This window comes from Pseudonaja textilis, chromosome 7, assembly GCF_049901715.1.
Source record: "Pseudonaja textilis isolate UNSWEBS1 chromosome 7, rPseTex1.2, whole genome shotgun sequence".
NCBI lineage: Eukaryota > Metazoa > Chordata > Lepidosauria > Squamata > Elapidae > Pseudonaja > Pseudonaja textilis.
In genome coordinates, this window is record NC_141996.1 from 444,156 (window position 1) to 456,935 (window position 12,780).

Consider the following 12,780-nt stretch of genomic DNA (forward strand, 5'->3'; position numbering starts at 1 on the left):
CACCTGGAATTGTAAATTCCACTATTAAAAGAAGAGGAAAAAAAAATTAACTATAAAGTAAGATAAGCAATAGACAGTAATACCAACTGAATAGCAAGCATATAACTATATAACTAAGATAAACAGTTAGCTATTTAACTAAAAGAAATAGTAAGCATTAATAAAGCATCAAACAAAGCAACGCATGCAAAGCTTGAGGTTCAATCTTCAAGTTTGGCCTCTTGGTGCAAGTCTGCAAGTCTGCCGGTTGCCTCTGGCGGCCTTTTAGGGTCGGAACAGTACTCTTGCTTTCATGGTGTCAAAGGGCGTCAGGACGCTGCTGGAAAGGGTGTTGCAGAGGCATATGTGTAGAGCGTGTAGAGCATCTTACTGGATGGCTGGTGGTTGCAGGCGGCCGTTTAGGGTGTCCTAGCAAAAGTGTACTGATCGGAGGCAGCTTTCTCTGAGGCTGGAATGGCATTCTTGTTTTCGATGGTGCTAAAGGGTGTCAGGAGGCTGTTGGACTGGATGGTGCTTTGGCATTTGCCTGGGTTGGAGCCTGCCTGCATCTGATCGACACTGACAATTCCTACAATCCCCCATCCTAGTGGAGATTTGAGGGCCACTGGGCTGTCTACAGGGCCGCTGACTGACTCGGAGAAGAGAAAGGCACACGGGACATTATTTCCCAGCAAGAGTAGGATCTCAGCCTCTGGATCTAGAGTGGGAAAGTGATGAGCCAGGTGCTGTAGGTGAGGCATGCTACTTATGACCTCAGGTGTTGCGATCTGACTGCGGTCATTTGGTATCCCATCACATTCAAATATGGGCGGTAGTGGGAACTGGGAACCTCCATCCAATGACTCTATGCAGAGTCCAGTAGTTCTCCTCCCCGCCGTTCTTCTTGCTCCATGGCACGTTGATACAGTGAAGTGAAGTTTTTCTTGTTGCACTTCAAAGAGGTTAAAGAATGCAGGTCTGGCCAGGGTGCAGGTGCTTTGAATGTCTATCCACATGTACATTTTCATGGCATCTTCAGGGCATCCTTCAGGCTAAGCAGATGGGAAGACACGAACGAGGGTGTGGTGAGTCAGCGCACAGTGCTGTGCAGTTGACACTCAGCCTCGGTTGTGGTTGCGGTTTGGCAGTCTGTCAAGGAGCCCTGCATGCTTCTGTGTTACGTTGAGGCTCCTTGTCCGAAGGAGGGTTACAAAATATCTGCCGTGGCAGCTCAGAGTCTGGATACAGCGCGGTCGGGTGCTGGTCACTATTGCATAACTCGCATTGCACCTTGGCTGTGTAGTACTTGGACGGGTGTTTGGATTCGCAACACTTGTAGCAGTATTGGTACTCCCTTAGCAATTCTTTTCGTTGGGTCAGTGGTTTTTCTGCAAACCCAGTGCAGCTGTTCAGCGAGTGATGAGTGTTGTGCATAGGACAAAACTGTATCCTCCTTGTGTTTGGAAATCTAAATTGGGTTGTATCTGAGGAGTTCTCTCCCCAACTGTGTGTGGATGAGGAGTCGATCTCGGTATTCTGGACAACCATGAAAGGTCTTTCCCTGGAAGTGTGCATAGGGCCAGAGTGCGATATATGGCTGCTGTTGTATCTTCTGGTATTAGGAGGACTAACAGCTCTGAGTCCACGGGCTCGGTGTGTGTTGTACACTGTCGCCTCCTGGGACACGAATTCTTCAAGAAGTGTGAAGGGTACAAAGCGGGGGCGACCCTTGGCCATGAAGGTGTCAGTCAACTGGAGCCACTTTTCAATTAGCACCTGTGGAAGTTTTCCAACAATTTTGTTCTACGTGTTGAAGAGATCGAGACAGGCGAGTCCTGGTAAGTTGGGATCCCGTTGTGCCGTTCTCAGCTGGACAAGTATGTTAGCAAGGTCTATGATTCGGCGAGGCTTGTCAATAGGGATTTTAGGAAAACTGTTGAGGCTATCCAAGAGTGTTGCTTCTACATCCTCGGAAGTGCCATACAGTTTGTCAAGCCTTTTCCATGATAACCGTAGGGCAGCGGCCGGGTCATCTAAGTGGGATGCCAAAAGTGCCCTCGGTATGTCGTCAGACTGTAGCCCTAGCCATGCTATCAAGTGTCCGATTATTTCAGCAGGGTTCAGGCGTGCCACCTGAACGGGGCGCAGGAAAAGTTTCTTCCATACTAGATATTCACTGCCTGGCTTGTCAGAGAATGTGCGAATTCTGTTGGCATGCAAATTTAGCTTTCCACTCTGTACAGCCAAGTTTCTCCAGTAATCTTCAGCATTTGCTGAGTTGCGGGGAGGTATTGACATAGAGGGGTCTCCCCCTGGATTCTCGTAGGGTGGGTTCGGGTTGTAAATCAACGACAGGTTGTAGTCTTCCTCCCAGTACTTACGGAGGATGTCGCTCTCCCATACTGGGACAATGGTTGAGCGTCATGCTGATGTGTAGGCTGGGCGTGGTCACTCTGTGGTGCCTGGGAGCTGGATTGGTATTGAGGTTGTGGCAGGTATGCTGCTGCCTGTGGATTGAGTGTGGCAGTTGTTGTTGGTGACATGACGACTTGTCAAGAAATCATTGTAGGCACTGGTGGGCTAAGTTGCTTGGCCAGCCGGGTGTGAGACGTTGCGGTAGGGTTGCTGGTGCTGGGAAGAGAATCTCGGACCTTCATACGTACGTCAATTGGGGAAGGTTTGCTGTTGGTGGGAAGTGAATCTCGTACTTTGGGTCGTACAACGTCAGTTGAGTAACTGACACGTAAAGTCTGCGGTTGAAATTCATCCCGGTGCTTCCCTGGTTGTGGGAGACTGCCAGGCAACCGAGGTGGTTCCATCTGCTCATTTTGAAGCGAGTGCTGCTCATCCACGTAGGACTTGACCCGCGTATCTGGGCCCTCTTCTCCCAACTCATCGAGGTCGAAGTTGAGAGAGGCAGCGTTGCTGAAAGTAAAATGTTAAGGAAGAACAGAATGCCAACTAAAGTCTTTCTAGCAAAGGCCACGGAAACTCGCCGGCCATGAGCAGCATTTCTTTCCTATAGGAGAGGAAACAAATTACTGATGGGGAAATAACCCCACAACATTGGGGGAGAAGCTCTGCGTTCTCTCCCCTCCCCCAATCTCAGCTTTGGGGGAGCCAAATCAGTCAATGGAACAGCTTGTCTGCTGAAGCCATGGGGGCTCCATCCCTGGAGGGTCTCAACAAGAAATTTTGGGGGTTCCTGCCTGAGCAGGAGGGTTGGACTAGTCCAGGGGTCGCCCACCTTTTGGACCTCAGGGACCACCAAACTCATCCTTTTAAACCCCGCGGACCAGAGACCCTGGGAAAAAAACCCCAAAAGTCTTCAGGAAAATCCCCCACCCCGTTTTCCTACCAATTGATCGTTCTTTATTTGGGATTGCAGGATACCGTCTCCAGCTCTGTTCTCGGGGAGAGAGAAAGAGAGAGAGAGACTTTTGGCTTCATGCAAGGAAAACAGCAGGAGACGCAGAAGTCTTTCTTTCTCTCCCCCAAACTCTGCCAGAAATGAGTCTTTGCCGGCGCAGCCTCTTGGAGCAGGAGGCCTTGCAGGGTCCCCAAGACTCGTTTCTGGCGGAGTTTGGGGGAGAGAAAGAAAGACTTTGGCTGCTTTTCTTGCGTGCAGCCAAAAGCAGAAGAAGGAAGAAGCGGAAAGAAGCAGCCTGGTGGCCAGGCCAGGTGCGTGGGGCTAGTGGGGCAAGTTCCCCCTCCGCCCTTTCCCCCCCTCCCCTCACTACCCCATGTTGTTCACAATGCAAGCGACGCAAGCCTTGTGTTCCCGCACAGCCTGGATTAATTACTTTGGGGGGGGGGCATTTCTCTGCGGACCACCAAAATTTTCTTGTGGACGACCACCGGTCCTCGGCCCATTGGTTGGCGACCCCTGCTCTAGGGGACTCCGAGTTCTCTTCCAATGCCGTTATTCCGTTTGTTACAACGTGATGAAAAATACGTGGACTTCCTTAGCTGCAGAGGGGGTGAACCCTGGACTGGGAGGGGGCTCTGAAGGGCCCATTCCCTGCTGGGGGGGGGGCAAATGAAAGCCTCCAGGCAGAAGAGCCCTGTGCCTGGGGGTGGGGGAGGTCCTGCACGCCATCCCCCCGAGAGCTGCTGCCCCTCCCTGAGCGGGACCCCCAGGGATCTCCTCTGCATCTCCTCTCCCCAGGCCCCTCCCAGCCCTCTTCCCTCCAGAGGGGGCTCAGCTGCTGGAGGAAGCTGGCAGCCCCCCCCACCCCCACCCCCACCCTCTTTCCCTGAGCCTGTTTTCGAGTTCCCAAGATAGCCAGAAGTGGAGCCAGGCTGAGCCAAGTGGAGCCCAGCCACCTTTCCTGTTCACATTATTTTCCTTTATTTATAGGGAAAAAAAGGGGGGGGGTTGCTCTTCCTTTCTCCCTTAAATGGCTTCAGGCCATCCACCCTTCGCCTTAAAAATAGCAGCTGCAGAATATCAGGCTTTGCTGACCGCAGGACAAGCCGCTCCGGAGCTGCAGGGAGGGGCAGGGAGGGAGGGAAGGGGCCATCAGCAGCCTGCCTGGAGGGGCCAAGGGCAGCGGGGGGGGGGTGGAAGAGTCCAGGTAGCAGCCCAAAACGCCCCCCCTTCCCCAGGCACCTGGCAGTGACCATGGGCAGGGAGGGACAGTCCAAGGAGAGGAAGGGGGGGGTCTTCCTGGAGCGGAGACCCTGAGCTCTTCCTTCACCTGCAGGGCTGAGAGGTCGAAGTGGGGGGGCTCCCTCCTCTCCCTCCTGCCTCTACCCCCCCCCCACTTTCCAAGGAAGTTCAGGCATTTCTGTGTCCCAAACAAAATTGCTCCGTTGCGAGTTTCTCCTGGGAACCGTCCCTGCGTCGCGTCAGCCGGCCTGGCACCCATCCGAGCGCCATCGCAATGGGGCAGCTGGCCAGGACTGCCTGTGCCTTCCGTGGTGCTGATGAGGTCCCGGTTTGGCCATCCTGGGGGCAACTGCACCACGCACGCACACACGCACACACACACACACACACACACACCGACTTTGGTCACGCCAGGCTCTTCTCCGTCGTCTCTGGGTGCCTGGTGGGAGGGGCTTCCCACGACCTCCCCACTCGGTCTCTCAAAGCTGTTTTCCAATAGGCAACACTGGACTTTCTTGGTTTTTTTTCCTTGAAAACATTTTGCTTCTCCTCCAAGATGCTTCCTCAGTTCTGACTGGACAAAAGCCCAGTTGCCGTTTGGAAAAGCAGCTTTGGGACCGTCACGGCCCGGAAGACCCGAGAACCCCCAGAGACAGGAGGAACTGCCCGGTAGAAGAATTAATCGGTGGAAAGGCGCCCCTCCAGCAGGTGTGGGGCCCCCCATCCCCGAAGTGTTTAAGAAGAGACCGGGCAGCCACCTGTCTGGAACGATATCGGGTCTCCTGCTTGAGCAGGGGGGTTGGACTAGAAGACCTCCGGGGTCCCTTCCAGCTCCGTTTTCACCGGCTAGCCCCTTCTCGAATGAATCTCCCGGCTGGAAGAGGCTGAGCCAACAGAACGCTCCCCCGGCTGCCATTCCCTTGTGGGGCTGATCCACCTGGCAGGGAAAGGCCAAGCCGTCCTTCCTGGACCCCCCCCCACCCCCCCAGGCGGTCTTTGGGCAACCCTGGGGCTGGGGAGGGGAGGTCGGCAGCCGGAGGACAGCGGCCAGATCCCAGGCCGCTTCTCCCCCTCATTTCTTCCAAGGAAATCCAGTAAATCTAACTCAAGTGTCCGAGCGAAATAAACAGCGTGTGGGGGGTGGGATCAGCTGGATCAGGAAGCGCCCAGGTTCCCAGGAGTGGGGAGGCCTCGCCCAGAGGTCCCCGGGGGCAGCCTGGCCCTGGGCCACGCTGGGATGGTCCCCCGGCCCCTGTTCCCCCCACCCCCAGAGTCCCTGCCCCAGGAGGAGGCAACCTGGGGGGCCCTTCTGGCCTCTGGGGAGGAACCTCTGCCCCTTGCGGGAGGGAGGGAGGGCGGCCCCCCAACCACGGGCCCAGCTTCCCTTCTGGGGACCTGAGGAAACGTGGGCGTCCCCACAGCAGGAGTGTTGAAACGGGGGCCGTGAGCCTCTCTGTCCTCGGGCAGAAACACGAAGGCTGTACAACTATGGGATGGGGGGAGGAAGGCCTGCACCCAACGGGCATAAAAGACGATCTGAGGGGGGTCCCCACAAGGGAATGGCAGCTGGGGGGGGTCTGTGTGCTCAGCCCCCCACCAGGGTCCCAGACCCTCTTCCAACTGGGAGGCTGAGCAGAGAAGAGCCTACTACTTGGACCTCGGGGAGAGGGGAGGAGAACGGAAGAGAATGACAGAGTCGGAAGGGACCTTGGAGGTCCTCTAGCCTAACCCCCTGCTCAAGGCCGGGGACCCTAGACCGCTGCAGGCCAACGGCCGTCCAGCATCGGAGCTCCTGGGCCTCAGGATACAGGTTTGCTTTCCAGCTCCTTAGCCCGCGTCCAAGGGAGGCTCCTGGGCTGGGGAAAGCAGGTGTGCGAGTCGTGTTGTCCAGGTGTTCTTAGCGGGGCCGATACCCGCTGGGCCTCTGCTTGCGCCACAGCCCCAGCTCAGGGCCGCTCTTGCTTGGCTGGGACAGCGGCCACCCTGGGCCCCTTCTCTTCTCGCCACCAGCACCTGGGTCGCTTCTCTTCTCGCCACCAGCACCTGGGCCGCTTCTCTGGCTGCAATTCGCCCACCCACCGGGGTTTCCTTTGCAACGCCTGTTTTCAGCCTCCCCGATGAAGCTCACCAGCATCTTGGCTCTTCCTTCTCCAATCTCTGTGCTGCTGGGTGTGGAATTTAGGGAGGGGGAGAGAGGGAGAAAGGGGGAGGGGGGAGAGGGGAAAGGGAGAGAATACAATCTTTTGCAGGACGAGCGGTGCAGTTGGGGGACACGGAGCTCGGGGTGCCCAGGCCTTCAGAGGGCGCAGCTGCACCAGGCCAACGTTCATGGCGGGCCCCCCGCTGAGCCAGGCAGGGCCAGCTTTTCCCTCCAGACGGTCCCTGGCCTGAAGCCCCCAAGTGGCAGCCCCCCACCCCCCCTGGGAAAACCCCCGGGAAATTCCCCCTCCTGGGCTTGGGAGAAGGCAGCTGCTGCCCCTGAGAGGCGGGCTGAGCGTCCCGGATCGGATCCCCTGGACGTGCTTCTCCTTCCCTGGGCCCGGCCCTTCTGGGGTGGGGCCTTCCCAGCAGTGACTAGCGGTCCCGGGGGAGGGGGGGCTGAGCCTGAGAAGGCTCCCTCCAGGCATCCTCGCCTGGTTCCCAGCTGGCCGCTCAGGCCCCTCCGCTTCCCCAGAGACGTAACCGGCCTCCTCCTGCGGGGCAGCTGGGGAGGGTCTTCCTTCCTGAGGGAGAAGGGCCGGGTGGGGCCCAGACGGGGGTCTTCCCAGGGCAGCCCAGGGGCTTGGGAAGCTGCACTGAGAGGCTCCTGGGGGATGCGCGTTGAAGGCACCAGAGAAGGAAGGACGGATCCACGGGGGCCCTGAATTTAGCCACCGTGTCCAAGGAGAGACGGAGGGGAAATGATCTCGCAAGGTAAGTTTTCCACCAAAGTTTCAGCACCGCAGGTTTGCTCTGTGTGTGTGAGAGAGATTTTACTGACTAACAGAACAACAGAGTTCGAAGGGACCCCGGAGGTCTTCTAGTCCCACCCCCTGTTCAAACAGGAGTGGCTGTCCAACCTCTTTTGGAAAACCTCCAGGGATGGAGAAGCCACCACTTTCCGGTGGCGGGTCGTTCCACCACTTGGTCAGGAATGGTCTCCTCCGTTCCAGGTTGCTTCTCTCCCTGGTCGGTTTCCCTCCGTTGCTCTCAGGGGCTTCAAAGAATCGGCTGACCTCCCCCCCCCCCGCCTTCCTTGGGCTCAGCTGCCCCCAGATACGACGGGCCGACTGCTCCCCTTCGGCCGCTGCCTCCCCTCCTGCTCCAGGGCTGCACCCACCGGGGCCTGCGAGCAACGCCCTTCCCGGCTGCTGGGGGACAACGGAGGGCGAACCGAGGCTGGAAGCCCCCCACTCCTGGGGCCGGTGGGGTGGGGGCTGGTGCGGCCCGGTTGTGGCTCTTCCCACGCCCACCTCAGGGGCCCCTTGTGAGTCCTGGGTGCGAATCCCTCAACCCCTCCACGCCCTACAGAGCCCCAGGCAGGGGGCACAGGTCTTCCTGCCCCACTTGACTTTCTCCTTCAACAACGACCCTGCGGGGCAGGCTGGCCCAGAGCGTTTCCACGGCTGGATCCTCCATGCAGCCCCTCCACCACCGCCACCACACTTGGGATACAGGGACCCTCGATTTACAGCAGTTCATTTAGTGACTGCTTTAAATGGCACTGAAAAAAGGGGCCGAGGACCGTTTTTCACACTTACGACCCCTTGGTCACGTGATCCAAATTCAGCCCCTTGGCTACGGACTCGTATTTATGACGGTCTCCCCCCTCCACGGGGTTTTTGTCAGCTCCTAGCAAGTCAACAGGGGAACCAGAATCACTTAACAATGGGGTTACTAATTTAACAGCTGCCGCGATTCACTTAACAATGGTGGCAAGGAAGGTTGTCAAATGGGGCAAAACAACGGTCTTGCTTGGCGACAGACCTTGGGGGGCCGATCTGTCATGGTAAGTCAGGGAGACGTTGTCCTGGGGGCCTCGCTGGGGAGGCGGTGAGGAGAAGCGCTACCAACTCTGCCTCCTTTCCCTCCCGCAGACGTGGGCACGGGGCCTCCGGACGCCACCCTGGCAGCGCCCTCGGCGAACAAGAGCCTGGGCAGCCTCTCCGCCTTCACCTTGCAGGGCCTGCCCGGCCTGGAGGCTGCCCACTTCTGGCTGGCCTTCCCGCTGTGCGCCCTGTACGTGGTGGCCCTGGTGGGCAACTCCATCGTGGTGCTGGTCATCCGAGCCGAGCCGGCCCTCCACACGCCTATGTACTTCTTCCTGGGCATGCTGGCCGGGGTGGACCTGGCCCTGGCCTCCTGCACGATGCCCCGGGTCCTTTCCCTCCTCTGGCTGGACGCCAAGGAGATCGCCTACCAGACCTGCCTCCTGCAGATGTTCTTCATCCACTCCCTCTCGGGCATGGAGTCCGCCATCCTCTTGGCCATGGCCGTGGATCGCTACGTGGCCATCTGCCGCCCGCTCCAGTACGCCGCCATCCTCACCAACTCCGTGACGGTCAAAGTGGGCCTGGTGGCTGTGGTGAGAGGGCTGGCCTTCTTCCTTCCTCTGCCCTTCCTGCTCAACCGCCTGTCCTTCTGCGAGTCCCGGGTCCTCCGGCATTCCTACTGCCTCCACCAGGACATGATGAACCTGGCCTGTGACAAAGACAAGCTGGCCATGAACGTCGTCTACGGCCTGATCGCCATCAGCCTGGTGATGGGCTTGGACTTCCTTCTCATCCTCGCCTCCTACCTGTTGATCCTGAAGGCCGTCCTAGGGCTGAGCTCCTGGGAGCAGCGTCTCCGAGCCGCGGGCACCTGTGTGGCCCATCTCTGCATGGTCCTGGCCTTCTACCTGCCCCTGATTAGCCTCTCCGTCATCCACCGGTCCACAGAAGACGTGTCCCCGCTGCTCCAGGCCATCCTGAGCAACGTCTACCTCCTGGTTCCTCCTGTCCTCAACCCCATTGTCTACGGGGCGAGGATGAAAGACATCCGGAAGCGGGCCTTGAAGTTCATGAGGCTCAGCCGGAACAGGGAGCCCCACTGAAGCCAGCTGGCTGGGTGCAGGAAACCAAGCCGGGGGGTTGCTTTCTTCATCCCAGGAGGAGGAGGAGGCAGAGGGAGACAGGCAGGGCTGGGATGCAGCCGGTTTGGACCGGTGCGGGCGAACCGGAGGCTAAACTTGCACGTGGTTCACCAAACCGGGAGTTGTACCTACCGGCTGGCCCCGCCCAGCCCTCCCCTCCTGTCCCAGGAGTCGCCACACAGCCCAATTTCAACTCAAGTAGGTGCAGCGCCTGGCAGAGGCTCTGGGAGGGGGGGAAATGGGCCCTCCGGAATGACCGGAAGTCTGGAAACGGGCTTGCTCCCGGCTTCTGGAGGCCCTCCAGACCCTGGGGAAGGCGAAATCCCAATAGGCCCCACGCCCACCCAGCAACCAGGCCGCGAACCGGCTGCTGGGAGTTTTGAATCCCACCCCGGAGACAGCAGGCCACACCTGAGGCCCACGGGGTCCCAGGTCAACTCCCTTCTCCCACCGGTCCCTGCCGCCTTCCTGTTGTGACGGGGATGATGGCGGGGATGGAGGAGGAAAGCTGAGAGGTGCCCTGCCTCTGCTGGACCCTCGGCCTCGCGCTTGAGGTCCAGGCACCGCGAAGGATTGAGATATGCCGTCCGAGGAAAGGGGTTGGGCCGGGGGCTGCTTGGAAGAGGGACCCTCTGCCGCTTTTCTCAGGACCGTTTCCTCCTGGAGGGCCTAATACCTCGAAGGCTGCGGGACTTCCAGAAGTGAGGCTCTCCTTAACAAAGTGAAGGCCGCACAGAAATGTTTTAGGTTCACCTGTGAATAAACTTGCTCCTTGTAGTCTCGGCCTCTGCTCGGCTCTGCCTTCCTCAGTTGGGACCCCGCTCCCATGGTCCGAAGGGGGTCCCTCCTGCCCAGCACGGCTGAAGGCTGAGGCACCCCCCAACTCCCAGGAAGAACGTGTGGGAGTGTGTGTGTGTGTGTGTGTGTGTGATTAGAATGATTAACTGGTGGGACGACTCGTCCCCAGAAGTGGAGGTTCTAAGAAGAGATTTCTCAGACATGGTATCGGGTTTGCTGCCTGAGGAGAGGGTTGGACTAGATGGCCTCCAAGGTCCCTTCCAACTCTGCCCTTCTGTCCCCATCCCGCCCTTCGAGCCTTCCAGAGGGGGAAGCGTCCTCGTCTCCCCTGGCCTCCATACATTCCAATTCCCTTTTCTGAATATCCGGAAGTGGAGAGAATAAAGAGGCTGTGACCGTCCCTCTCGCCACCCGGCCATTCGGAGGACCTGAGCGGCACGGGGCCAGCTGGCTAAAGAGAGAACTGGGCTTTCACCGGTTGGGGGCCACCAAGGTAAAGAATCCCCCTCCCCACCCCCGGGCCTCGGTCGGGCCCAGTGGAGGGTCAGTTGGGCAGCAGCTCCCTGGTCCGTACTATAAGCCCCCCCTCCGCGCCCATGCAATGCTGCGTGGGGCAGGTGCGACACCCCCAGAGGCCCTATCAGCGCACGGAGGAGCCCCCCAGAGGGAAAGGGCTCCACGGGTTCCTCCACAGACCCCCCTCCTTGTCTGCCAGCCTGCCTGCCTAGAGCGGAGGGGGGGGTCTCCAAATCGAGCAACTCTGAAGCCTTGTGGACTTAAAGGGGATCAAATTGGCCGAGGAATTCTGGGAGTTGAAGTCCACAAGGCTTAAACGTTGCCAGGTTTGGAGACCTCCGGCTTATGGCAATGGCATAGCTGCCCATCCTAAAACCCAACACTGGGCAGCTTGCCTCCAACAAAGCATAGAATAACAGAGGCCTTGGAGAGGGGACCTGGGAGGTCTTCTAGTCCAACCCTCCAAGGCCTCTGGTGGACGGTCATTCCTCGGGGATGGCCTGGCTCCACAATGCCCCCCCCCCAGAGGAGTCGCTCCACCACCTGATGGTGCCCCGGCTGTAGGGACCCAGGCGTGGGCTGGTCTTTGGAAGGGGGGAGCTTTGGGGAGGAGGCTCATTCCACCCCAGGCCCAGAAGCCTTCCTCGACCCAATCCTCCTCACTTCCGTGAGGGAGGAGTAGGAAGACTAGGAGGGAGTTGAGGGAGGGTTCCGTGGATGGAAATCCTAAAGGGAGAAGCAAGAACAGAACAGAATAACAGGGTTGGGAGGGACCTTGGAGGTCCTCTAGTCCAACCCCCCCTGCTCAGGCAGGAGACCCCAGACCAGTTCAGACAAATGGCAGTCCGGTCCCTTCTTTAAAACCCCCAATGTTGGAGCGTTCACGGCTTCTGGTGGCAGGCTGTTCCACTGGTTAACTGTCCTCAGGAAATCCCTCCTGAGTTCCAGGTTGCTTCTCTCCCTGGTTAGTCTTCATCCGTTGCTTCTTCACAACGCACCAGCTGTGGGCAGGAGGCCCTCAGTCAAGGGCAGAACCACCTCGTCAAGGGATGCTACGAGTTGGACTCCATGGGTAGAGGAAGGACATGGGTGGGGAGGGGGCAGCGCCCCCCAGTGGCTCTGGGCTTTGCTCCTCTTTCCATGTGGAGCCTCCTGGAGGTTCAGATGACCCGAGAGAACCGGGGTCTCCGCGAGCACGTGGCCCCCGTGGAGGAGCTCAAGGGCGCCTGTGTCTCCAGCCTCGCCAGCTGCTCTTGAAGGACCAGCCTCCGTCTCGTCCCAAGCCCAAGCCAGCTCACCTGCTGCTCAAGTGGGGAGGGCGCTGGGGAGAACCATTAAATAAAGGTGGCCAAAGGAGGGACAGGATGAAATGTGAACGACAGAAACGTACAAATATATTTTAATCCATTTTAAATAATTAAATTGAATTGTCCCACAGTGAGTTGCCCCGTTCCTGTAGGAAAATCGTGTTTCCCGCCTTCCTCCAACACAAACCCTCCGAGTGGCTCAACCTCAGCTGCCGGCAGCCAAGCCCACGGAAGGGAACGGACGGCGATTCTTCCAGCTCTTTGGGCTGGGACGGCCCCTTTCCTCTCCAGTCCCCTCTTGTCCGCTCCACGAGGCCGACGAGGCAGGCCGTCCACTCCCCAGCAAGGCTAAAACCCCTTTTGTTGAGCTGGGCTGCAGGGACGGAACCGTGCCAGGGGGGCTGGGCTGGTCTCCTTCTCCCACCCTCATTGTCCCGTGAATTAGGGAGGCCTCT

The 12,780-nt window shown here is 58.5% G+C and overlaps 1 protein-coding gene across 1 annotated transcript; it reads left to right on the top strand.

Moving 5' to 3' along the window:
• The first annotated feature begins 7,191 nt into the window (after positions 1–7,191).
• On the top strand, positions 7,192–10,480 carry LOC113450451 (olfactory receptor 51E2-like). The gene is made up of 2 exons (XM_026721641.2): positions 7,192–7,504; positions 8,668–10,480. The coding sequence occupies exons 1-2, from the start codon at positions 7,492–7,494 to the stop codon at positions 9,663–9,665; spliced, it is 1,011 nt and encodes a 336-aa protein (XP_026577426.2). The 5' UTR covers positions 7,192–7,491; the 3' UTR covers positions 9,666–10,480.
• The last annotated feature ends 2,300 nt before the right edge of the window (positions 10,481–12,780 follow it).